General features: G+C 43.2%; 1 protein-coding gene across 2 annotated transcripts in view; it reads left to right on the top strand.

Annotated features, from left to right (window-relative positions):
- The window catches only part of rabgap1l (RAB GTPase activating protein 1-like), a gene marked incomplete at its 5' end in the record, with an annotated part of 120,970 nt that overhangs the window by 14,983 nt on the left and 78,487 nt on the right, over nucleotides 1-27,500 (top strand). Inside the window, 11 exons of one of the 2 annotated variants that reach the window (XM_079506696.1) lie at nucleotides 602-893; nucleotides 4,757-4,961; nucleotides 5,668-5,842; nucleotides 6,328-6,491; nucleotides 7,151-7,261; nucleotides 9,106-9,172; nucleotides 10,105-10,207; nucleotides 12,201-12,367; nucleotides 18,267-18,387; nucleotides 18,966-19,059; nucleotides 20,026-20,176. In XM_079506696.1, coding sequence (XP_079362822.1) covers nucleotides 602-893; nucleotides 4,757-4,961; nucleotides 5,668-5,842; nucleotides 6,328-6,491; nucleotides 7,151-7,261; nucleotides 9,106-9,172; nucleotides 10,105-10,207; nucleotides 12,201-12,367; nucleotides 18,267-18,387; nucleotides 18,966-19,059; nucleotides 20,026-20,176 — 1,650 coding nt within the window. Of the gene's footprint in view, nucleotides 1-601; nucleotides 894-4,756; nucleotides 4,962-5,667; nucleotides 5,843-6,327; nucleotides 6,492-7,150; nucleotides 7,262-9,105; nucleotides 9,173-10,089; nucleotides 10,208-12,200; nucleotides 12,368-18,266; nucleotides 18,388-18,965; nucleotides 19,060-20,025; nucleotides 20,177-27,500 lie in introns of those variants that run through there. The other variant, XM_079506697.1, reaches the window with a different exon arrangement.

The following is a 27,500-nucleotide window of genomic DNA, read 5'->3' on the forward strand; positions in this document are numbered from 1 at the left end:
TAAATAAAAACAAAAACAAAATATAGCTGCAAGCAGCGATAAGATGGGGCCAATCAGGCGGAGCTTACTGGTCAAAGTGACAGATGTGTTCCCCATGAGTTAAGGCACATTCATTCATTTTGATCTAAGATCCTGGGAGGAGATAGATTTGAACAGTTTATCATATAATTCAAAATGGTGGATGATCTAAAGGTCAGAGGTCAAAGTCAGAACACAAAAGTTGTTCCGCATGAGGAGACGCATATGTGTATTGAAGTTTTATTGCTGACGGTCAAACGGTTCATGAGCTATGCCTGTTAAAAGTTTGCATTTTCAATTGAGAGCTATAGCGCCACCCTTTGGCCTCCCTTTGGTTGTGGGCTTCGTGTCCTCACCGTTTGGCAGAAGGAGAAGAACAAAACAACTGACAAATACAATAAGGGACCAAAGTCCCGGCCTTTGGGCTTGTCCCCTTAAAACAAGCCTCCGGTCATCGAATTATTGGCAACAAAAAAAGATCATTGCAAAAGTGGAACAAAGCTATTAAAACAATGCGATTACAATTAAATGTTAATGAAGAAATGTGTAATCAGAGCTCTTTCTCTCTCTGTCTCTCTCTCAGATGTCAGTGAACGGCAGCGAGCAGCTCCAGAAGGCCATGGAAGAGGTGTTAGACGACGACGACGAGCAGGAGGAGAAGAGCAGCGTGGAGAAGATGGAGAAGACAGAGAGACAGTCGGACAGACAGCCAGAGACACAAACAGAGAGACAGACGGACAGACAGCCAGAGAGACAGACGGACGGACAGACAGAGAAACAGTCGGACAGACAGCCAGAAAGACAGGGGGACACGGAGGTCCCCAAAGAGCACAGACCCCAGGCAGTAATCTTGGACAACGTTGGTCCTATACCAGGTACCTTGTTCTGCATTTCAAACATTCCAGATTAAAATACGTTTTAGCAGTCACGTACTCATACATACAAGGCACAGCTAGGAGCAGTGTTGATTTCATCGACTAAACCTATGACAAAAACATGTTTTTGACCACCTTTTTTCAATTATGTAAATTTTATAAAAACAAAACAAAAACTAGGCTATGATGACAAAAACTAAGACTAAATAAATATATTCACAATTTCGTCAAACAAATAAAAACTAAAATGTTAGGGAGGGACAAGTGGAGAGTAGAACTAAAAGATAAGTAATTTTATATTTGGTTGTGCTCGGATGTCGCACTCTGAAAATAGCAGATCTACAAACTCGCAACGCATCGATGTGCTGTGAGCGCTGGCTAGGAGGAGAAAGAGGTGCACTACCAGCTACAGTACGTGCACCCCCACCACCCTCTCCAGACTGGTGACATGGTGCTCTGCTCTGGTTAAACACAACCATAATGACTGCTTAGACTAGTTTCTTACTAATCGTTTTGAGCTGTACTGTTCTTTTCCCCCTCGAACAGTACAGCATCTCTGTATCAGTTTAATAGAAAGAGGAAAGACATCTTGGGTATTTCTACATTTCTATGCTGGTATATGGTCATTCCTGATGCCTCTCAAGCCTATCATATGGCTGTTATATTTAATAACACATTATTCTGTTGGTTAATTCTCCCTTTTGAATGGCACAACCACTCAACTTTAAGAGGGGGTTGCCCCCCCCTCCCCACCCCCCCCACACACACCACCAGTGAAATAGTGACGGGTATCTTCCAGCTGTGTTTTATGTCCTTCCTGTGTCTGTCCTCAGCTTCCTTCCTTCCCTGTCTAAATAAAAACATCTTTAATGTAGGGCAAGTTATATTTTTTGGTTAAAATAAAAATGTTTTTGTTGAAAGGTTAAAGCACTATATTTCTGATAATTGCTGTAGCATTCATGTTCACCAATAGCAGTCTCCCCGTCTCTTCAGCTCTTAATAAAATATTAATATTAAAATGAATAAACAGTCATTTAATAATACATTTTCAGGTGGGTTGCAACATTTCGTACAAACAAGGGAGAGTACCCATTTATCAGCTTCAAGTTCATAGTGTTCCAGTTCCATTCTTGTCTGCTCATTTCTTTGTCATCACTTCCAATTTCACTTGTTTAATCTGTATCCTGACTGAGCTCTATATCCTGATTGAATTAAATTAGTATCCCGACTTGTTTAATAAAGAGCTGGAGAGACATGGAGACACTTATTTTAATCAATTTAAAACCACTTACCCTCACTTTTAATACAATTATAAACCTCGCTTAAAGGTAACGGATGCTTTATTTTGGAGAAGTGTGGCAGTGATAAGTGTATTGTAGAGAGAGTATATTGGTGGCGAGGAGTTTATCATGTCGTTTATAGCCCCTCTCATTGTTCTGCTTCCTGTTTGCATGTTTAAGGAGACACTTCCTTCCTCTGTCCCTCACTCGTTCGCTATGTGTGTAGGTTCTATGCACAACAGCCATATTGGAACGAAATTGGGCCTCTTCTTTTACTTCCTTCACAGGTCTTACCGATTATACCAAACGAAGCTCTGTTCCATTTAGTGTAGTAACAGTAGTGGTTCTCAAACATTTTGTTTCTCATAACTCTGAGAGTGTACACAGTTACACATCCGTAAGGGCCCATTTGGAACCCCCTCAAGGAACCATGAGGGTCCCTGGACCACACTTTGAGACCCACTGGTGTAGCAGAGTGTTTCCAGTAAGCCAACATGCACAATATCAGCAGCACCCTGACTCTGTTTGACCAGAACAGCCTTCATTAGTATAATTGGAAGGTCCCAATTTCTTTACAATATGGCTGCATATAGCCTGTGTGTATGTTGTGACAGAGCGTTGTGCATCGACCTAAGAAGTGCAAATTCAGCTTCACTTGTTTTGTTTCTTGGGTCTGTCCCCATGGGTCCCTGGGTCTGTCCGAGCACGAAAATAGCGTTTGTTCACCACCAAGTGTCAATGTTGCACAGCCTAACACACACACACACACACGCACACGCCGCACACACACAAAGGCCAGGGATGAGGGCTTGTATAGTACATACAGCACCACTCACTTCAGACAGGTCTGATTTCCTCTTCCTTTTGTCTCTATCATTCTCTGTTGTTCTTACATGTCCTTCTATGCGTGTTTCTCTCATTCTCTTTGTCAGTCATCATGTCATGTCTTGTCTTGTCTGTCTGTCTGTCTGTCTGTCTGTCTGTCTGTCTGTCTGTCTGTCTGTCTGTCTGTCTGTCTGTCTGTCTGTCTGTCTGTCTGTGTCTGTGTCTGTGTCTGTGTCTCTCTCTCTCTCTCTCTCTCTCTCTCTCTCTCTCTCTCTCGTCAATGTTTGATGTCTTATTGAAAACACAGACTTTACCACAACTGATGTAGATGATCTTTACAGTGCCTATTTATAGAGGCATTGTAAATAGAACACTCGGTATTGTCTGTGTTATAACTGTGACATGTCATTTACATACACGTGCACACAGTGGACGCACGCCACGTGCACTTACTAGTAGTCACATACTGTTTTCTTTACTTATCTGTGTATACAACCCAGCATTTTTGAGTTGTGTGATCAGATAAACCCTCGTGTGTGTGTGTGTGTGTGTGTGTGTGTGTGTGTGTGTGTGTGTGTGTGTGTGTGTGTGTGTGTGTGTGTGTGTGTGTGTGTGTGTGTGTGTGTGTGTGTGTGTGTGTGTGTGTGTGTGTGTGTGTGTGTGTGTGTGTGTAAGAGTGATTTCCTGTCATTCTTTGCCTTTCTTTAAAGCACTGAAAGTCTGCTGTGATAGATAAAGAGAGAGACGAGATGGAGAAAGATACATGATAGAGAGATACATGATAGAGAGAGACATGATAGAAAGAGAGACAAGATGTATTTATTTACCAGGGACAATGCACACTTATCAACATTTCACTTTTGAAATTAGCCATTTGGCAAAGTGCAAATGTTCATCTGTAGTCCCTGAACAGGCTGTTAACATTGGTGATCTATAACTATCAATACAAAACATAGACCTACCGTTCATTCCCAGACCGCTCCAACTCACTGCCCCGACGCGTCTCATTGCAAGCATTTACAATCAATAATCTTTATTTGTCACACTCACACAGGACAACACCAGATAATAGATAAAAAGTAAAAATAAAAGCAATATCAATATGGAACGGTAGCATAATAAACCGTAGCATAATAAACCACATAAATATGTTTACAATATATTTGTGTGTGCATACAGTATGTATTGTTAGCAGCAAATGTGCAAATAATGCAGAAGAATCTAAGAGGCTTAATTTGTGTACAGTATGCATCTTTAGGTGCAATTAATTTCACTCCTCTATTCACTTGTCAATGCAAAATGCAGACTTTTAATCGTCACAACGTTACTTGGGATGTGAGTCATTTATTTCCACAGGGTTTGCAAACATTCTGTTCATGCAGTAGCGGTGGTCAGTAGCGGTGGTCAGTAGCGGTGGTCAGTAGCGGTGGTCAGTAGCGGTGGTCAGTAGTGGTGGTCAGTAGCGGTGGTCAGTAGCGGTGGTCAGTAGTGGTGGTCAGTAGCGGTAGTCAGTAGCGGTGGTCAGTGCTGCTACTCTGTGACGGGAACTGGAACTGTACGAGGAAAATCAAAGACGCTGTATAGAGAGCCTTTCTCACTCAGGGACCACAACCATTCCAGTGGACAACATTCATTAACACATGTTTTCTTGGTGTGTGTGTGTGTGTGTGTGTGTGTGTGTGTGTGTGTGTGTGTGTGTGTGTGTGTGTGTGTGTGTGTGTGTGTGTGTGCGTGTGCGTGTGCGTGTGCGCGTCTCAGTGAGTCCGTCAGTGTGTGGTGGTCCTCCAGCCCCAGAAGAGGACAGTGTCCAGTTCAGTAAGCTGTGCTACCTGGGCTGTACGTGGGTCAAAGCCCCCCGCAACGAGTCGGAGGCTCAGAGAGCCATGGCCACGCTGAGAGAGGAGAGTGCCATCCCCATCCCTGTCACCCTGCACGTCCCCAACCACCCTGACGGCTGTGTCAGGTACGTACACCACTGTACCGAGTCTGGGATCACAACTGCCGGCGCAACATAAGGAGGGGAATGTGCTGTGCTTTCAATCATGTACACATGTTTAATTGGATGGATGGATGGCCCAAACAACCCGGTTTACCTAGAGCACCCAGCTCCCACATCCGATGATGTCAGCGCTCTCTGATACAATAGCCCACTGGTTCTCCGACCTTTTCATGCTCTGTGACCCCCCAAAATAATCATATTTGAACTGGGACTCCCCCACCCTGATAAGCACTTGAAATGTAGGAATGGTTTAACATTTGGTAATGTTTAGTAAGATGCAAGAGTCATGACAGTACTTTCCAAGGGTTTTAGCACAAGCTGGCATAATCTTCTTCTTGTCTTTACCGCTCATAAAACATCATCTTAAACATTAAAGTAGGGATGCTAGGTTGAAAGTATATCTACAGTAACACGATATAACACACAGTCACACACAAGTCCTCCTGGTTCACTCGTAATCTTGTTGACGGGTCTGGTGTTGTCAAAAATCCTTATTTCCTAATCCCAATTTAGAGTTCATATCCGAGGATTGCAGTCAATGCCACGTTTATGTGCATGATGTCTATTGTCTTCATCCAGACATTACTGCATAAGGACAAACCATGTATTGTGTTTTTAGGGTCGTAGATAGAACCCTATTAGAGTTAAAGGTGCTGTATTGTGTTTTCAGGATCGTGGACCAGGCCTCGGGGACAGAACTTGCGTCGTTCCCCATCTACAAGGTTCTGTTCTGCGCTCGGGGCAAAGAGGGTTCTGTGGAGGACGACTGCTTCTCCTTCACTGAGAGTTACAGGAGCTCTGAGGACTTCCAGATCCATGTGTTCTCCTGTCACATCAAAGAGGCTGTGAGTCACAGTAACATGTGTTTACATAACCTTAAGTAACGTTATAATTTGTATAAGTGACATACAGTACAGTTGTTATAAATGGTAAATAGTGCATCTATATACTAGCTCCTTTATCCAAAGCGCTTTACAATGATTGTGCATTACATTCACACATTCATACATGATGGCAGAGGAAACCATGCAACCTGCTCATCGGGAGTAATTAGGGGTTCAGTGCATTGCTCAAGGACACTTTGACACTAACTCTGGGGGAGCCCGGGATCGGAAGGTTACTGTGTGTGTGTGTGTGTGTGTGTGTGTGTGTGTGTGTGTGTGTGTGTGTGTGTGTGTGTGTGTGTGTGTGTGTGTGTGTGTGTGTGTGTGTGTGTGTGTGTGTGTGTGTGTGTGTGTGTGTGTGTGTGTGTGTGTGTGTGTGTGTGCACGCGTTTCTCCACGGTGTTGTGTTAATATGTTTGTGTGTGCGTGCGTGTGTGCATCTTCAGGTGAGTCGCATCCTCTACAGTTTCTCTGCAGCGTTTAAGCGATCGTCTCGTCCGGCAGCTCCAGACATCAGAGACGCCTCAGTGTGTGTGTCTCCTGACAGTGACCAATTCACCTTCACTGTCTCCCTGGAGGTCAAGGAGGATGACGGCAAAGGAAACTACAGGTTAGATAGCAGCACTAACTGCTAAAGTAAATATGATTATAGAGTATGCACATGTGTCACTTTGCCACCGGGACACGCCCCCCTCATCTACACTGAGTGGCAAAACATTGAGCAGCATATGGATCGTTGGAGTTTGGAAGCGCTCGTTGGAAATCACTCAACCGTCCTGCGTACCACCTGTTTCTAAATTGCGCATAATGCAGGAGGCAGCAGGACGTTGCGTTATAAAAAACGAGGGCTTCCAAACTCTGCTCACATGTCAAAAGATTTTTATGAAACAAAAACTTTGCAGATAATTCAAGATTTTGTTGCAGCTACAATGTTGGTGAATTTAAGGTTGGTTAATGCAATCAGATACGACATAGTTCGTTTTCTGTTTGCATGTATGAGTTGTCAAGGCCAGAAAATAGTTTTTTGCCACTCAGTAGGGGACGGGTCCCCAGTGCTCCCACCCAGTTGCCTGGCTACAGCCCTGAATCGCTAGCCACGCCCATTAAAAAAATATGTTCTGGCGATGAAGTGAAACAAAATGGAATTTCAGACTGAGTCAGGCTAGGTCCCCAGTTCAAATATGATTATTTTGTGGGGGTGGCGACACAACCTGAAAAGTTTGAGAGCCACTGTGATACATGCTTAATGCTGTCCTCTCCTCTCCTAAGTCCTGTTCCTAAGGACAGAGAGAAGCTGTTCTTCAAGCTGCGTCAGGGGGTTCAGAAAAAGGTGCTGGTGACTGTTCAGCAGATGTGTAACAAGGAGCTGGCCATTGAGAGGTGAGACTCCATGTTTACACTCCTAACATTGTTTTCTTATGACAGCTATGGTCTGTTGCAGAGTAATGGAAATGAACCAAATATCGAGCAATGAATGTAGTGAAGTCAGTCTACAGATCAGACAATAGCATCAACAGAGGGACAAATAACAAAGAATCTTTATAGTTCAAACACAGCTTTGTACGAAACTGGATCATCTGGGATAACTGGTGTATTGAAATCACACACACACACACACACACACACACACACACACACACCTAAGCAGACCTAGCCTTTACTCTGTTTACAGAAAGACAAACTATCCATAGTAATCAGCAGGATGACCACTAGATGGCGCCTCCGTCCTGAACATGATAATATTATGTTATACAGTGTGGTAGCGTCCACACTGTTTGATCTGATTCATATGGACCAATGCTATATGGAACATGTGCAATAAGAGAAGACCACACCACCAGCATCTGATGAGCAAACCCTCATCAGAATTCCCATTATGTTTTAGATTTTATTTATTTATTTATTTTTGCTGATTTTGAGCCGGGTGCACATAGAAACACACACACACACACACACACCTCACACACAGGGCCTTTCAAACGTGAATCGATATAACGCGCCTATAGTTACTTTTCAATGAGACCTGCGTTTTTGCGCGGAGCACTGGGGAGCAGTCGCGGTGCGACAACACAAACGTATTTACGTGAGTGCGGTCCCGTGAATTTGTAGCGTGCATGCTCGTTTCGTGCACACGCCCGCGACTCACCAGACCTGGATACTGTTTAGCTTTTCTTTTTTTACGCTTGCGTTGTTGTGCCCCTCTTGAGCAGACCTGGAGGAGACGTATACTGTTGTACTGGGTGCTGACCAGTACAACCACAGTCCTGGGAGCTGACCAGTACAACCACAGTCCTGGGAGCTGACCAGTACAACCACAGTCTGATACTGTTGTACTGGGAGCTGACCAGTACAACCACAGTCCTGGGAGCTGACCAGTACAACCACAGTCTGATACTGTTGTACTGGGAGCTGACCAGTACAACCACAGTCGTATACTGTTGTACTGGGAACTGACCAGTACAACAGTACAACAGTCTGATACTGTTGGCCAGCAGTTGGGGCTTCAGTGCCTTGCTCAAGGGCACTTCAGGAATAGGAAATAGGAACATCATTTTGATCTAATTTAACCATTAATCAGATGCATAATGTACAAGAGATTATTCATGTTTTCTAATTGCTTGCACTGCAGGCAGGTTCAAGCTGTATTATGTAACTGTTTTGTGAATACATTTTTATTTTGAGTATGTTAATACAATATGACTTCTCCCTGCTCTTGGTTAGACACAAATTTTGACCTGAAGGTCACAATTCTATTTTCCCCCAGAGCTAGCAGGCAGGCTCTATTTGCTCAGTGTTACGTGTGTGTGTGTGTGTGTGTGTGTGTGTGTGTGTGTGTGTGTGTGTGTGTGTGTGTGTGTGTGTGTGTGTGTGTGTGTGTGTGTGTGTGTGTGTGTGTGTGTGTGTGTGTGTGTGTGTGTGTGTGTGTGTGTGTGTGCGTCAAAGTCGCACGATTAGTCACACACGTTACCGCAGTGAAATTTGTTCTCTGCATTTGACCCATCTCTTGGAGCGGTGAGCCGCGCTCGGGAAACATTAGTTGATTTGACCCCCAATCCAACCCTTTGATGCTGAGTGCCAAGCAGAGAGGCATTGGGTCACATTTTTACAGTCTTTGGTAGACGAACCCCCGACCTCCCAGTTTCAGGGCGGACACTCTAACCACTCTAACCACAATGCCTGTCTGGTGGTGTGTGTGCGTGCGTGTGTGCGTGCGTGTGTTGCAGGTGTTTTGGCATGCTGCTGAGTCCTGGGCAGAAAGTACGCAACAGTGATATGCACCTTTTAGACATGGTGAGCACTCTCTTTAAACACTGTTTCATTGGTGAGATACAGTATCTTATTATTGGTTGGATACATGCTATTATAAAAAATGTGTTGAAATAATGTTCCCACCTTTTTGGCATGGCAGCAGCTTCTTTTTAATTGGTCAAAAAAGCATGTAACTTTTCATTCAGATTTTCATTTCAATTTGTCAAATAAACCACACTTCTTCATTGGTCAACTATAAGAATACCAGAACGCTCGCCTCAAAACATAGCGAATTCCGGCGAACTCTGAGCGGTCTCTACCTGATATTCCTAAACGTAATCTCAGTACACTATGCCTAAACCTAGCCTTATTCCTAAACTTAACCCATTTAGGCCTGACCTCGAAATTAAAAAAAAATATTCTAAATCCTCCAGTTTTCTGAAATAAATATTTTCACGATTTTTCAAAAATAGCAGACCTACAAGCTCGTAGCGTGCCACTCGGTGGCGCGCTATGAGCTTGTAGATCTGCTATTTTTCAATAGCTAAATTATAACATGTTTAAAACACAAAGGGGTTCCCGCCCAAAATGGGTTAACCTCAGCAAAACGGTGCCAAAACCTAACCTATTCCTAAACATAAGCTCAGTAAAACGACGCCTAACCCTAAACTTATTTTCCTTATCCTCAGTAAAACAAATACAAGAATACACAAACTAAACCGCCCTACTGAGTGTTTGGCAGAAAAAGATGAGGGCGAGGTTGTTTTGAGGCGAGCATTCCGGTTACCTACAAGCCTGCGCCCTCCTTTCATTGATCAGATAGTGTTCACCACCTCTACGTTATCCACTTTGTGATTGGTCACACAATAGTTTTGACACCATTTGAAGCTAATATACGTACAGCATGTGAGTGTGATTAAAATGTGACCTTGTATGTACATTACAATGAATAAATAAAGTGAACTGCTGTCCAGGAGTCCATGGGAAAGAGTTCTGATGGGAAGTCGTACGTCATCAGTGGAACATGGAACCCCAACATGCCCACATTCCAGGCTCTCAATGAAGACACCCCCAAAGGTGAGACCCACAATATACTGTGTGTTTGATTGTCGTATTTCTTAACCATGTCAACGTAGCAGTGGTCCTGGTGGTGTAATATACAGTACATTTATTTTACAGATAAACTGTAGAATATATTATTAAAATGAATATATTCTACAGATAAGCAGGAATACTGTATGAATAATATATTATAATATGAATGTATTCTATATTTCAGCGGTTTTCAACCTTTTCAGACTGCAAACCCCCCCAAAATAATCATATTTGAACTGGGGACCCCCCACCCTGATAAGCACTTGGACTGAAGGAGTTGAGGAATTACATTTTTGGTTCCACAGATACTATTGTGAAAATAGCACATTTTTGCCTCTTATATTATTTGACAATTTGTCCAATGTTTTCACAGTATAGTTTGTTGATTACTTTTGATGCAGTAATGTTTAGGTATTAAAAACCCCTGGGGTCGTAACCCACAGGTATAACCACTGCTATAGCTAAACAGTTGTATTAATATAATATCAATATATTTTATGGATGAAAGTGCATATATTATTGTGACCGTGGGTTGCAGATTACTATGAAAACCTGCAAAACCCGTCAGTCCGTCAGTCAGTCCACGCCTTGTGACATTACGCCTCGTGACATTACGCCTCGTGACACGCTCCATATATGGCCGTCTCCATATATGAAGATCACGACGCCTCGTGACACGCCTCATGACACACTCCATATATGGCTGTCTCCATGTCGATCTGACATCATCATTCCAAGACGATGCCCTAATACAATCCCTGTTATGCCCATATATGGAGATCCCTGATGTCATCAATATTAAGCCCATATATGGGAATGTCAATATATGGCCATATTGTGACAGTCTTATGATAACCAGTGTGGTTGCCACAATGCGAGACACTCTTGCAAATGAACCAAGTTGGTACAACACATGGATCTCCATATGTGGAGCTGACTATCATCACCTGGATCTCCATATATGAAGATCATGAGACTGACCTCATCAAACCCTGGATAGCCATACATGGTTTGAGATACTAGATCTGCATATATGGAGCCGGCCAGAAACTCTACATCTCTGACACCAGATTAATTGCGACCATAGGTCGCATTTACTATGAAATCGTAAATTCTTGTCCGTCGGTCAGTCACTCAAAATCCCCATACATGGAAGAGCCCCCAAATATGGTGCCCAGGTCTCGTGGAGATCACTGGTGTCATAGTAAATACGACCTGCTGTCGCAATTAAGCCCATATATGGAGATGCCTGATGTCATCAATATTGGCCAGCAACTCTACATCTGACCTCAAACCCTTAGATCTCCATATATGGATATATGTCAGAACCTGTCCATTTGTTGATCCTTCCCCATCCATCCTTCCTCTTCGATGTCTGCCTTTTGACTAATACCTGTCCATTACAACTCTAGACAGGCCTGCCCCAAAGTTATTAGAAACTAGAGTTCTCAACAGGCCGAAAATTAAGGCCCGGCCCTCATCAAACCCTGTACACTCAAGAGAATGCTGCCACCCTTAGATCTCCATATATGGAGCTGACCTGTTCTGACATTCCATATGTTGATCTGACCTCATCAAACCCTGTACACTCAAGACATGCTCCTTATATGGCCAGTACAGAATTAATTCCATGTTGATCTGACCCCCCATGCCAAAGCGCCAGCGCTCGCCCAGCAGTCTGCCATCAACGAGGCAGATTTGTGCAAGCAACCTCACCCTTTAGGGCGAGGTTATACGTTTAACTCCTGCTTCTCAACTGTTCCGTATTCAGAAGCTCTGTTGTTTCAGCGTTCTCGCCCTCAGGGCGTCTTACTGGAAATATTAATGTATTCTACACATAAACTGGTATATAACAGAATATGCATGCATTGTACATGGGTGTATTAATATTAATGTATTGTACACCTAAATGGGTGTATTAATATTAATGTATTGTACACCTGAATGAGTGTATTGATTTTCATGTATTGTTCAGATAAACAGGTGTACATGACAGTAGCGGTGGACCTGGTGGTCACAGAGGTGTTGGAACCCGTCAGGTTCCTGTTGGAGACTCTGGTCAGGGTCTATCCAGCCAACGAACGCTTCTGGTATTTCAGCCGCAAAGCCTACAGCGACACCTTCTACCTCAAACTACAACAGGTACGATAATAAACACCTTCCAGTGTTCATTTTGTCAACTAAAACTATGACTTAAAAAACCTTTTTTCACTGTTGAAAAGTAAATAAAAACATATCTATGATGATACAAACTATATGACTAAATATTGACATTTAGACACTGACATTGACAAATAGAAACTAGACTAAAATGTTATGGAGGGACTAGTGGAGAACAGATCCAGTAGAACTAAGACATTCTATGCGCGACTGTGCACAGGCGTTGTGCTCAGAAAATAGAAGATCTACAACGAGCTTGTACATCTTCTACTTTCAGCAGTATAGTATAAATCAAGCATTTATGCCATCACGGCCCACCAGAAGACATACCGGTAAAACCTATATCTTGAAGTACAACAGATAAGATAAGTTAACTCATTTACTGCCGTCTTTCACATGCTTTTTCCCAATGGTGCTCGCTGCCGTTTCATGTGTTTCAGCCTTTTTTCTCTGAATTGAGCCTCAGATTGTGGTGTTTGAACAGAACGTCGATGTGAGTGGCTCATTACTAAATCGTTGCTACCTCACGGTTACAATATTAACGCTTCTGACGGTAGCCACATTAGCGATTTAGCTTCCGGTTCATTTTGGTGTGAATTTTGATAAAATACTGAATCAATATTGGCAGTCAAAGTTAAGAAGACCTCTACCTCGTTATATCGGAAGATAAGACAAGATATTTGTTCATTTGAACAAAGTATTACCAGATTAAGAAATGTCAAGTTAGTAATGAACTCAAATATTCAATTAGCTGTTACTAAGTTGAAATAATAGTTAATATGATTACGTCATGGTTGATGAATGATTACCCAATCATCAAATTGCTGTGTGCACGTAACTTTGGGAAAGTGTCATAGTAGCTTGTTTACAACTGAAACGGACTTCCTGTGCACTAACTTCCTCTTCAAAATAAGAGCCACATGTAATGATTAGTCAACACTATAGTTTTATTTCTAAGTCTACTTACAGGACATTAACATCACATTTGAGTTCCTTTTGAATGCCTGTCAGATTTCTCTACATAACTGTCTCAGCTGTTGGTGCGCAAATGCGCCTTGCATGCCTTTGATCTACGCACAGAAAACGAGTTAAAAAGGGGGAAGAAAATAATAATACAAAATAAATTTTAAAAAAAACAAAAAAAACGAATGGTTCAAGCCCATTAATTAATTAAGATAGGAGTGCCAACCCTAACGAGCGAAGGTTCGAACCCTGAGGCTGCGTACACACCTAAAGAACAAATGTTTGGTCCGTGTGCGATGCCTGATTGCTATTTGATTGCTGCTCCAATTCATTTTCAATGGGAGTCACGTCGTTTGATCGGACAAACCTGTCCGATGTGGGGGCGGAGGGCACAACAAACACATCGGACACCTTGTAGTCAAAACAGCCAACGAACAGGGTGGGACTTCAGATCGGACAGAAGGGTGGTTTTTAACCGCCAACTAATAGGAGAGAACTTCCGTTCTTGACAGCACTGGGTGGGGTTTAGGCTGTAGTCTTCTGAGTTACGTGACACAGACTATTATATCGCTTGTTTGTATGTCTTCTTTTGGCTACGGCCGTGCGTAACTTGGAGAGTCCAAGTTGCGCACGGCTGTCTCCAGTGAGTGAGTCCAGAAATACAGGACGATAGCCAAAATAGCCGTCGGGCCTCGGCAGTTGTGAGGCTGCATTAATAATTAGTTCTAAAAGCATGTATTTTTTACGGGGACCACTATTGATTTTAATAGTAGGCCTAGACGCATATATGTCTATGAGTAGCCTAGAGTAGAAATGTAATGGCAGCGTACGAGGTTCACATGCGCAAATATAACAGATGTACAAGTTATCGACACGAATGGTACTTACGGTACACGATGTAAGCTTGTAGAAATGTTTATTTTAAGCATGCGCCGCCGCCACCACGAAAAGTTATGACGCGCGCACATGTGGGGGGAGAGACCCGATATATTTTATAGCTCTATGGGAGAGACGCAGACAGAGAAATATTTAAAATCATCCTGTCTCGCTCTAGCGCACGGCCGCACGCATAAAGAGCCAATGGAGCAAATGTTAAATAAGCTACACAGGTGGTCCTAAATGATTAATTAATTACATCACTATAGCAAAAGACGTGATATAGGTCAACTGCAGCGGAGCTGTTCTGACTTGAAGCTTAACTGACCAGCACGGCTTCAAGTTTAAACCATAAGATGACATGGAAATGCCCGTCGATTTGATGCGCAGAAATAACAGGCCTATATCGAATCAGGTTAAGGTGCACACATGGAAGAAAAGTCCTTTTTATCGGGATTCGGGGATACTTTGTTGTAGGCTATACGTCTCCGGTGAATTGTATGCACCAGCAGCAAGCACATTATTGTTCAAACACCTGCTCCTCTGTTCATCTGTTATTTGGCTAATACAATTATTAAGAATTAATGCAATTTCAAGTTGTTGCTGCAATCATGATTCATGTTGCTGTTCTCTTCTCTCTGTGTGACTGAAGGTTGCGCCCAAAAATTGTAGACAGTGATTTCCCGCACCCCCTCATGTTATTTTTCCCTCGTAAAATGACCTCTTTTCTTTTTTTCACTATTTGGTTCGCTTAACGTGTCCACGTGTCATTTGTTTACATATTTGGTACGCTTTACAGTCCAGTGTGAACACCAAACGGACCAAAATCAAAATGCAAATATGTGGTCCTTGGTCCTTGATCCGGACCTTCTAAGTGAACTTTGAGTGTGAAAAACGGCCTCGACAAACTATCGCTAGCTGCTGCTGCAGTCAAGAAAACTACACTGAACATATGTGCATCTATTTCCGCGTGTCGTAGCACCGCCCAAATCGCGCAAAGCAAGGTGTGTACGAAGCCTGAGGCTTCGTACACACCTTTCGGACACACAGATCTGTCCGACCGACCACTGATTACATTTTTATGATTTGATGCCTCCATGTCCCACAATGCTTTGCGCGATTTGGGCGGTGCTACGACACGTGGAAATAGATGCACATATGTTCAGTGTAGTTTTCTTGACTGCAGCAGCAGCTAGCAGTAGTTTGTCGAGGCCGTTTTTCACACTCAAAGTTCACTTAGAAGGTCCGGACCAAGGACCAAATATTTGCATTTTGATTTTGGTCCGTTTGGTGTTCACACTGGACTTTGTAAAGCGTACCAAATATGTAAACAAATGACACGTGGACATGTTAAGCGAACCAAATAGTGAAAAAAAGAAAAGAGGTCATTTTGCTACGGAGGGAAAAATAACATGAGGGGGTGCGGGAAATCACTGTACAATTTTTGGGCGCAAACTTCAGTCACACAGAGAGAAGAGAACAGCAACATGAATCATGATTGCAGCAACAACTTGAAATTGCATGAATTCTTAATAAGTATTTTATTAGCCAAATAAGACAAGACAACAGATGAACAGAGGAGCAGGTGTTTGAACAATAATGTGCTTGCTGCTGGTGCATACAATTCACCGGAGACGTATAGCCTACAACAAAATATCCCCGAATCCCGATAAAAAGGACTTTTCTTCCATGTGTGCACCTTAACCTGATTCGATATAGGCCTATGTTATTTCTGCGCATCAAATCGACGGGCATTTCCATGTCATCTTATGGTTTAAACTTGAAGCCGTGCTGGTCAGTTAAGCTTCAAGTCAGAACAGCTCCGCTGCAGTTGAGTTGACCTATATCACGTCTTTTGCTATAGTGATGTAATCAATTAATCATTTAGGACCACCTGTGTAGCTTATTTAACATTTGCTCCATTGGCTCTTTATGCGTGCGGCCTTGCGCTAGAGCGAGACAGGATGATTTTAAATATTTCTCTGTCTGCGTCTCTCCCATAGAGCTATAAAATATATCGGGTCTCTCCCCCCACATGTGCGCGCGTCATAACTTTGCGTGGTGGCGGTGGCGCATGCTTAAAATAAACAGATCTACAAGCTTACATCGTGTACCAGACTGTAAGTACCATTCGTGTCGATAACTTGTACATCTGTTATATTTGCGCATGTGAACCTCGTACGCTGCCATTACATTTCTACTCTAGGCTACTCATAGACATATATGCGTCTACTATTAAAATCAATAGTGATCCCCGTAAAAAAGACATGCTTTTAGAACTAATTATTAATGCAGCCTCACAACTGCCGAGGCCCGACGGCTATTTTGGCTATCGTCCTGTATTTCTGTATATAGAATAGAACCAGTACCAGACTGGACTCACTCACTGGAGACAGCCGTGCGCAACTTGGACTCTCCAAGTTACGCACGGCCGTAGCCAAAAGAAGACATACAAACAAGCGATATAATAGTCTGTGTCACGTAACTCAGAAGACTACAGCCTAAACCCCACCCAGTGCTGTCAAGAACGGAAGTTCTCTCCTATTAGTTGGCGGTTAAAAACCACCCTTCTGTCCGATCTGAAGTCCCACCCTGTTCGTTGGCTGTTTTGACTACAAGGTGTCCGATGTGTTTGTTGTGCCCTCCGCCCCCACATTGGACAGGTTTGTCCGATCAAACGACGTGACTCCCATTGAAAATGAATTGGAGCAGCAATCAAATAGCAATCAGGCATCGCACACGGACCAAACATTTGTTCTTTAGGTGTGTACGCAGCCTGAATGTTCGGGGACAGCCTTAGTGTGTGTGTCATCAAAACTCTTCAAATTCAATGGAAAAAGCATGAAATGAATGAGTCCATGGGCAGGAATAGATGTGGTGTGATAACAGATGGCACTACAGTGGCTCTAGTAATTATAGCAGCACATTGGTTCTACTACAGCAGCTCTAATTGTTACAAGCTCAGCGAGTGGTTAAATTGCAATTTATTTTAATAACGATTCAGCAATTATTCCTGTAAAAACCCAAAGCCCTAGAGCAGTGGTTCTCAAAGTGGGGTCGAGGGACTCTCATGGTTCCTTGATGCAAGTCCAGAGGTGCCACAGAATATTTGGAATCACTTAACACTACACAAAATCTCTTCGCCAAAAGTAGCAGATCTACAAACCAACACATAGTGAGCATGTAGATCGGCTATTTATGCAGAATGTTCCTCCCAGTATACCTAGGTGTTGTTCAAGTGGTTAAATGTCAATTGTGAAGTTAATTTCAATCTGTCCTAATGTATCAAATAAATAACGGTAGTGGGTCGCACACACCAAGACTTCAGTTCATAAAATAATTGTGGTCCAAAAATAAACAAACTGTCTTGGCGATATTGTGGGGGAGGTGGCTATCTATCGTTTACGATAGTCAGTCACTCATATTTGGTAGTCTGTTTCTGACTGTCAGTTGATGCTTCATATCCATACGAGTCAAACCACCGGGACAATTTGTTTATTTTTGGAACACAGTTCTTATATGATGCGATATTAAACGTGTCATTGTCTCTGGGAATTAAAAATGGGGGGGAAAAACACGACCCACGTAGGAGGTGTAAATTACGCCAGACTTTGGTAATAATGTAATTCAGGAGTGCCGTGGATGAAAACGTTATTTACAGGTGTAAAAAATAAAAAAGGTTTGAGAACCACTGCCCTAGAGTGTCTGTAACAGTGATATGCATGCAGAGTCAGACTGCATTTGGTATTTTCTAACTGGTACACATTGCTAATAGTCTGCCATCCTTACTGGTTGATCTCAAGGTTGTAGGTTGTTGATCCCACTTTTAGTACAGTGTGTCTTCTCTTCCTCTCTGTACCCTTCAGGATTTTAACCATGCACAGTTGATAGTTCCAAAGTGTATTCTCTCTCTCTCTCTCTCTCTCTCTCTCTCTCTCTCTCTCTCTCTCTCTCAATTTTTCAGCTTTAGGCTTATGCGTAAAAATGGCAAAATTGATTAAGTGTGTGTGTGTGTGTGTGGTGTGTGTGTGTGTGTGTTCAGCGCTCAGACAAGGCCAGTCAGGGGGACGTGGTGTATGAGGTGGTCAGCCTGCAGAGGGAGTCAGAGAGACGCAACGCGGGACAACCCACCTCACCTGCTGAGGACGAGGACATTGAGGAAGGTACATAACGCCTGTCTGTCTGTAGTTGCGAACGCAGTGAGCATTTACTATGAGACCCAGCAGATCCTGTCTGTGTGTCTGTGTGTCTGTGTGTGTGTGTGTCATGCTGTAACACCACCCGCCCACCACCAGGGGGCGCAGCTGTATCACACACAAAAACACACACATGCACGCACACACACACACGCACGCACGCACACACACACACACACACACACACACAAAACTTAACTTAAAAAAAACTTAACTTAAAAAAAAACTTAAAAAGGAAAAACTTTAAAAGGAAAAACATAAAAAAAACTTAACGTAAAAAAAAACTTAACTTAAAAAAAAAAAAAAAACTTTAAAAGGAAAAACTTAAAAATTAACTTAAAAAAAAATTAACTTAAAAAAATCTTAAACACAAAAAAAACCCTTAAAAAATTACGTAATTTATTCTAATTGTTGTTTTTGCAATTTACGAGCTGCGTTCGCTTCCCGCGTTTGCGCGTCTTACTTGTAGTATACTGTAGTAGTATTCTGCAGACAGTGACATCTCCATAATAAATCATATATACTGTATATATATTCTTCTTCAGACAGTGACAGTGAGATCTCCAGTGGGACAGGGGATGTCTCCAAGGACTGTCCTGAAAAGATCCTGGAGTCCTGGGGAGGAATCCTCAACAGATGGTAAGAAAACTGTTTGCACTCAAACAGGATCAGAGTTAGAGATACTGACGTGTTTACTTGTTGTCACACTTGGTCCTTAAGTGAAGGTAGTGTGGGCCAAAATGGCACTCGAAACAGCTCTCAAAGTACTCCAAAAACACTCAAAGAGCAAAATACCAAAAATGCAAGTCAGTCCTTTAAGCAAAATAAAAAAAAAACCTTTTTTGTATTCACCTTGCAGAGTACCAACACACAGCATACAAAACAAGTATATACAGCCCACTGGCCAGGTTGGCTCCATCTAGGTCTGCTCTGCACCCTGTGCAATCCTACCCTGTGCAATCCTACCCTGTGCACCTGCCACTGTGCAATCCTACCCTGTGCACCTGCCACCCTGTGCAATCCTACCCTGTGCACCTGCCACCCTGTGCAATCCTACCCTGTGCAATCCTACCCTGTGCACCTGCCACTTGCCGGGGCAGTGGCAGGTGCTCCTTTTAAAGGCTAGGCCCCTCCCATGGACCAAACCAACCTTGGATTGATTCCACAATCATACCAGTGCATTCCCAATGTCCAGAGACATCACAATTCATAACATACATTTTAGTGTCACATAATAATTAATTATCCACATAATATGATCCACATAATATAATTCTGTTCTCTAAGCAAACCCTCCCACTGTTGGCATGTTCCCCATACCCCACAGTAGTTGCTCCCTTCAATGGAGTCAACATTCAATTATCAATCAACAAATACACAATAAATAATGTCAAACAAATCTAATCCTCTGCTAATTCAAACCCTGTTTGTTTCTATGCATGGGAACAGAGTTTCTTTCTCCAAAAGATCACAATACTACGGCCTGGAGTATCGCTACAATATTGGGAAATAAAATATCACGATATATTGCCATATCGATTGCCCATCTCTACTTAAAATGGTGATGTCCTCACAAGTATAGTAATACAAAGTGTGTGTGTGTAGGCATGGGAACCTGTCCATGCGTCCTAAGGGTCTGTCTGCTCTGGTGAAGCCTGGGGTCCCTGAGGCCCTGAGAGCTGAAGTGTGGACCCTCCTCTCTGGTTGTCATAGCGACCACACCCTGCTAGAATGCTACCGCATACTCATTACCAAGGTAAAACACACACACACACACACACACACACACACACACACACACACACACACACACACACACACACACAGGAATGCCTGGGTTCATGTGGTTAAATGTGTAGTGCTATTACTGTAGTTTAGTCAGCAGAGAGGTCTTCTGGTAATCAGGAGGTCACCGGTTTTCCTCCTGGCCCTGTGTTAACCCCCCCCCCCCCACACACACACACACACTTGACCATGAGCAAGGCACTGAACCCCAGCTCAGCTCATCTACTACCCTGAGCAAATAAAGAATATACTCTGTATAATAATTTAGACGTGGAAGTGCACTATAACTAATGTACATACCTTGCTATTTGACTTACTGTTGTTGCTAGTCTTTATGTATTTCTCTGTTATTGTTATTTGTCCCTCATGGTAAAACTCCCACCGTGTCACATCTTTCTTGTAGCCTACTGGTACCTTCATTTGATTTAATGGTTAATGTGGTTAAACGCTAACGTGACATGGATGCGTTCCAGGTCTCAATGGATTAAAGCTAAATCAAATAGATTGGTTTGATTGTAATGTTCATGTCGAGGTAAAGATTGTTCCAACTTCCATCACAGCACAATGAGCACATTGTGGCGGAGCGATGCGTCTCTGTTCTTCAGATCAGTCTGGGCTAACTAAACACAGCTTTATTAAAATGAGGCAAATTAATACAATAAGTATGAATTATTCATTTGATTTAGCAAGAGAGCACGTTTCTTATCACCAACCGAGGCTGGCGCATATAGAGAAAGAAAGACTTCTGCTGTATTTGAATTAAGTTTTACCGCATACAATATTTTATATCAAAAAATAATATACATTCGAAATTCGATAGGTTCGAATGGATCGAACCCATGTGGGGTTTTAAAAGGAACATTAGAAAGTATTTTTTTGCCAATTCTGTCAGCACTAATGACTTCATAACTTGATTTAATTTACTTAATTTGTGTAATTACTGGCAGCAGTACACACTACTTCAGCCGGTTTAGTTGACTGCATTCCTGGACTGCAGGACAAAATTAATCCTGCCATATCAACTTGTAAGACGGTTTGTCCAGCCATCTGTCAGACCGCAAGATTCCATGACATTAGGTTGTAGAAGGGCTTTAGAAGTTTGCATTGAGGAGATCGGAACTCTCAAATCAAACAAGCTTCTGACTGAAAACTAGTTTTTAGGCTGGGTGTTGTAGTTTTTGGTCTCTGTGTTGTAGTTTTAGGCTGTAGGCTGGGTGTTGTAGTTTTTGGTCTGTTTGTTGTAGGTTTTAGCCTGTAAGCCAAATTCCAATACCGCAACTTTCACACTCGCTCACTCCCCTCGCGTCCTCCACTCGCTCCTCGGCTCCGCCCCCAGCGAGGAGGAGAGGAGGAGGAGAGGATTCGATGCGAGGACAGAGTGGTGGAGTGGATTTGCCTCTAGAATCGGAATGTACTCCGCTGTCATTTCAAAGCGACGGCACATTCCGCGATCACTTATGACGTGAATCAATTCAATTCAATTCAAAGGGCTTTATTGGCATGGGAAAACATACGTTTACATTGCCAAAGCTAAAGTGGTGGAACAATATAGTGTCACACAGCTGGATCACTGGAACTCCGAACCCAGAGCCGTACAGTCTACAGAATAGACAATTCATCATTTTGTGCATGTAACCGAGGCCAATGTGTATGTATTGGTAACATTGGACAGTCCCTCCTCCGACGGTCTTTGCAAATAACGGACACTAACAGGAATTAGGTAGTCTCTCTGACTTAAATATTCAGTTCAGTCCACATATAAATAAATAATTTTTTGTCACCGTCATTCATAGCAGTCTGTGCATTCAGGCATGCACAGAGATAAATTAACTATAGCTTTTGAGGTGCGCACAATATAGCCTACTTTTATTATGCTTATATCACACAACGCAATAAAGCCAGTGGCTTGTTGTGGTCCTTTCACTTTCACATATGTAGGCTATAGGCTACTTTATCATTCTGAAGCTCTATTAATTCAGCGAAAATGTGTCTCTTCAACAAACAGCAAAGCTATTTAGTTTAATGTGTGTGCGTGTGTGCGTGCATGTGTGTTGGGTCAGCGTCGCTGACTCAGAGCCGCAGCGGCCGGCAGCTAGTGGATGGGGGGTGGGGGGGGGTGCATAGTATCGGGTTTCAAGCAGTGTTCACTGGAGATGGAAAAAAACATGTACACGTGATGCGGAAATCCGCCGCGAGGAGATAACATACCCCACCGAGCCTGCACCTGATGTACACTCGCTCTATGCGGTCTCGGAGAGCCCACTCGGCTCCTCCACTCGCCTCCTCGATGGAGCACTTTAACAATCGGAACGTTAACCATTTCCGGGTCAAGCTGGAATGACCCCGAGTGATCGAGTGGGAGTGAGCGAGTGGCCGAGATTTTGGGTATTGGAATTTGGCTCTATAGGCTGGGTGTTGTAGTTTTTGGTCTCTGTGTTGTAGGTTTTAGCCTGTAGGCTGGGTGTTGTAGTTTTTGGTCTCTGTGTTGTAGTTTTTGGTCTCTGTGTTGTAGTTTTAGCCTGTAGGCTGGGTGTTGTAGTTTTTGGTCTCTGTGTTGTAGTTTTAGCCTGTAGGCTGGGTGTTGTAGTTTTTGGTCTGTGAGTTATCAAGCACCAGATTATTCAGTTAATGTATCTTGTAATTTATGCACGCGACAGATGTTCACATGTGCAATTACCAAGCCTGTTCTGATTGGATGAGAGTTAGAACCAAAAAAAGGAAAACACACTGGCATGGAAACAACCTGCAAATAGATGAAGCATGTTGCTATGGCAGCTTGTCTTGTCTACTGTACATTCTATAGGTGTGTGTGTGTGTGTGTGTGTGTGTGTGTGTGTGTGTGTGTGTGTGTGTGTGTGTGTGTGTGTGTGTGTGTGTGTGTGTGTGTGTGTGTGTGTGTGTGTGTGTGTGTGTGTGTGTGTGTGTGTGTGTGTGTGTGTGTGTGTGTGTGTGTGTGTGTGTGTGTGTGTGGCAGATCACAGGTGGGTGTATTAATTCCATTCCCTGAAACAATATTGAAGTTGATGCTGACTCAAAAATGGCAGGAGCAGTCATGTTAGATTTCAGAGCCACATTTGATGTCATTGATGTTCTAAGGAGTTCTAAGAGTAATGGTAGTTTATCTAATTGTAGTATGTTTTTAGCATGTGGGATAGCCTTAAATACATGCAAAAAGAGCATTGAGCCCATACAACAGGTGAACAATGCAACATTTCAGGGCATTGTCCTTGACACGACGGTCAAGTATGACTGAGCATGTCATTTTCAAAAGCCATGCATTGGAGCATCCCTCAATCTAAGAAATTCCATAAATTAGAAACGCATGTTTAAGAAGTTACTTCATGCCGCTTGTAGATATTTTCACTAGTTTGGGTCCCGGGCAAACACCTAATCTTGTCTTTTGTTTTGGGTCACATGCTAAAAGGTTTAGGAACCTCTGACCTAAACAGTGGCTCAGGATGTAGAGTGGCTGCCTTGGAATTGCAAGGTTTCCTTGATCAAGACACTGAACCCCTGCTGATGAGCGGGTTGCTGCCTTGAATTGCGTGGTTTCTCCTCTCCTCTCTCTGACCATGTTTTTCATTGGACCTCAATAGTGTGCAGGTAGGACGGACAGACAGACAGACAGACAGACAGACAGACAGACAGACAGACAGACAGACAGACAGACAGACAGACAGACAGACAGACAGACAGACTCTTTATATACGTTTTTCTTCTGTCTTGTGGTTGTTGTCCTTCATGGACTGTCATTCTATTCTCTGTCTCTCCTCAGAGGGAGTCTAATAAATAATCAGCTCAAGGTTTGTCCTTCATGTTTCTGATAATCGTCTCTTTCTCTGCTGCCCACTCGTCTCCACCGTCCTCCAACTCTCTTTTTATTTCACTCTGAACGAATGCTGTCTCCATGGCGATCTCTCTCTCTCTCTCTCTCTCTCTCTCTCTCTCTCACAGAGTGCTCCTTCTCTAGTTAGCTGACTGTGAATTTAAACTAATTAAATCACTCTTAAGCCCTACATATGCTTTATCACACAACATGCTGTGTGCTTTTACAGGGCCTACTGTATGTTTGAGAACATTCTTATTTTTTTATGTATTTAAATATTTGAAGCTTTATTTTATGACAAAAACAGGAATGCCTGGGTTCATGTGGTTAAATGTGTAGAGCTATTACTGTAGTTTTGTCAGCAGAGAGGTCTTCTGGTAATCAGGAGGTCACCGGTTTGCCTCCTGGCCCTGTGTTAACCCCCCCCCCACACACACACACACACACACACACACACACACACACAAACACGCACACACACACACACACACACACACACACACACACACACACACACAGCACACACGCGCACACGCACACACACTCATCAAGACCATATGAGCAGGAATAAAAAGTATATTGTTGCTTCCGGGCAGAGACCTCTTATTTCCATATTCTAATCTACAAGCGCTTTGAGCTTGTAGATTGCTATTGAATTTTAATCCTGAAAAGTAACAGTTTTGGACATATGAGGTCTCCACCTGACAGAGATGTTATATAGTTGCAGTAGTTGTACTGTAGTAATAATTGTATGATTAGTGAGACATGTGATGTGAGAATGTGGGTGAGAGAGAGAGGGAGACAGACAGAGAGTGTCTGGGGGGTGTTGCTGAGTCTGAGTTAGGAGGAGAGGATGACTGCTGGTTACACATTATGAGTGTGAGTTAGGAGGAGAGGATGACTGCTGGTTACACATTATGAATGTGAGTTAGGACCACCATGAGTGTGGTAAATGGTAAATGGTGCATTTATATAGCGCCTTTATCCAAGGCACTTTACATAGATTGTGCATTACATTCACCCATTCATACACTGATGGCGGCAGAAACCATGCAAGGTACCAACCAGCACATCAGGAGCAATTAGGGGTTCAGTGTCTTGCTCAAGGACACTTCGACACTAACTCTGGGGGAGCACGGGTTCGAACTGGCGACCTTGCGGTTACCATCCGGAAACTCTACCCCTGAGCCACCGCCGCCCCAAGTGTGAGTTAGGAGGAGAGGATGACTGCTGGTTACACATTATGAGTGTGAGTTAGGAGGAGAGGATGACTGCTGGTTACACATTATGAGTGTGAGTTAGGAGGAGAGGATGACTGCTGGTTACACATTATCTGTGTTTACAATGAGATTGTCCTTAATGTGACCCAGGCAGGCTACCATCAGCCTTATTGGATAGTCTAATCAATAGTGTAGTTTTACTAATACTATGTGGCACCTGGAACCGAGCAGAAGGTCACATAGGTTCCACCCCCGTACCACTCAGTCTATGTGTCATAGTGCCCCTGAGCAAGACACTTCACCCCTAACTGTTCCCTGCGGTGCTGTCACCCACTGCTCCTGATTGATAGGATGGTAAATGTATTGATATCACCCACTGCTCCTGATTGATAGGATGGTAAATGTATTTATATCACAATTTACAATTACATTTTTTACAATTTAGGCATTTAGCAGATGCTCTTAATCCAGAGTGATTTACATTAAGCAATAACAAAAGCATGGCATACATCATATATAAAATAGTTATCATGAATCATGCGTAAACTAAGAACGTAACAGTGGAGTATCTATGTAAACTATACATACTATACTAATAATATATTATACATGTGTACTATAAAGTGCTATGATGCTACGTAACAAGCTATAAGTCTGTTTAAAATACTATCTAAGTCTACATAATGTGCTATCTAAGGGGATAGGCTAGGGAAAGTGCTACGGGCCATGGTGGAGTCTGAAGAGGTGGGTTTTCAGACTACGGCGGAAGATTGATAGGATGGTAAATGTATTGATATCACCCACTGCTCCTGATAGTTAGGATGGTAAATGTATTGATATCACCCACTGCTCCTGATAGTTAGGATGGTAAATGTATTGATATCACCCACTGCTCCTGATAGTTAGGATGGTAAATGTATTTATATTACCCACTGCTCCTGATAGTTATGATGGTAAAAGTATTTATATTACCCACTGCTCCTGATAGTTAGGATGGTAAATGTATTGATATCACCCACTGCTCCTGATAGTTAGGATGGTAAATGTATTGATATCACCCACTGCTCCTGATAGTTAGGATGGTAAATGTATTGATATCACCCACTGCTCCTGATAGTTAGGATGGTAAATGCGGAGGAAACATTCTATGATTCAATGCATGTGCAAAATGTACTGTAGAAAATACTTCTACGACGAATAAAGATAACAGTTATTTTTTATGGATCAATCTATTGTAAAAGTAGGTGGATCTGGTTGTGGTAGTAGTACCGGTAGTAGTAATAGTAGATGAATAGTGGTAGTAATAAAACAGATGATTAGTGTTAACAGTCCTGGCAGAAACAGGAAGTCATGGGTTCATTGCAACAACAACACGACCACTGGAGCATGAGAGGAGGGGGGGGGGTGCTAATAGAACAATGTGAATGGTGTACATAGGAAACCATTCCGGGGGGGGGGGGGGGGGAGAGAGAGAGAGAGAGAGAGAGAGGGGGGAGAGAGAGAGAGAGAGAGAGAGAATCAGGTGCAGTTGGGAGGAGGGGGGATGGAGGGGCAAGAGAAGCTAGAGAGTGTGTGTGAGGGAAAGAGAGCGAGACCTAGCAAATGAGCAAGTGAGAGAGCCAGTGTGTGGCCGGCTAGAGAGAGAGAGAGAGGGAAGTGTAGCCCAGTCACAGCATCTCTGTGTCTCACTGCAGTAGGCAGCACAGGGGGACACAACTCCCTCTATCCTCCTCTCCTCTCATCCCTCCTCTCCTCTTCCCCCCTCTCTCCCAGCACAACAGCATCACTCCGTCTGTGCTCATTTTTCAAAGTGTTTGCTCCTCGCTGCTCTCTGTTGATCGACCGCATTCATTCATTCACGTCTGCTGCTCTGGGATCAGCCGGCTGGTTCATTCTGTGTGGAGGAGAAGCGCTGGAGTGTCTTGTTAATGACTGAGCTGAGACCAGCAGACACACACACACACACACTGGGGAGTCGGGACCGCTGTTTCTCTCTAAGGCTTTTTGTCGAGGCTTTTCCGTTGGTTCAGATGGACAGAAGGACGACACAGAGACGTCAGCCCAGAGGAGCGGCGTGTTGAATAGAGACGCTCTAGACACTTCTCTGTCCTTCTAGCACCTACTCTGTCCTCCTAGCATCTCCTCACACCTCCTAGCACCTCCCTCGGCTCTCCTGCCACTCCCCCCTACGGCCTGTCGCCTCTGGAGAATGTCACGGCCGGCACGCCACTGAAAACAAGTTTATGGGA

The sequence above is a fragment of the Electrona antarctica genome, assembly GCF_951216825.1.
Source record: "Electrona antarctica genome assembly, chromosome: 7".
Classification (NCBI taxonomy): Eukaryota; Metazoa; Chordata; class Actinopteri; order Myctophiformes; family Myctophidae; genus Electrona; species Electrona antarctica.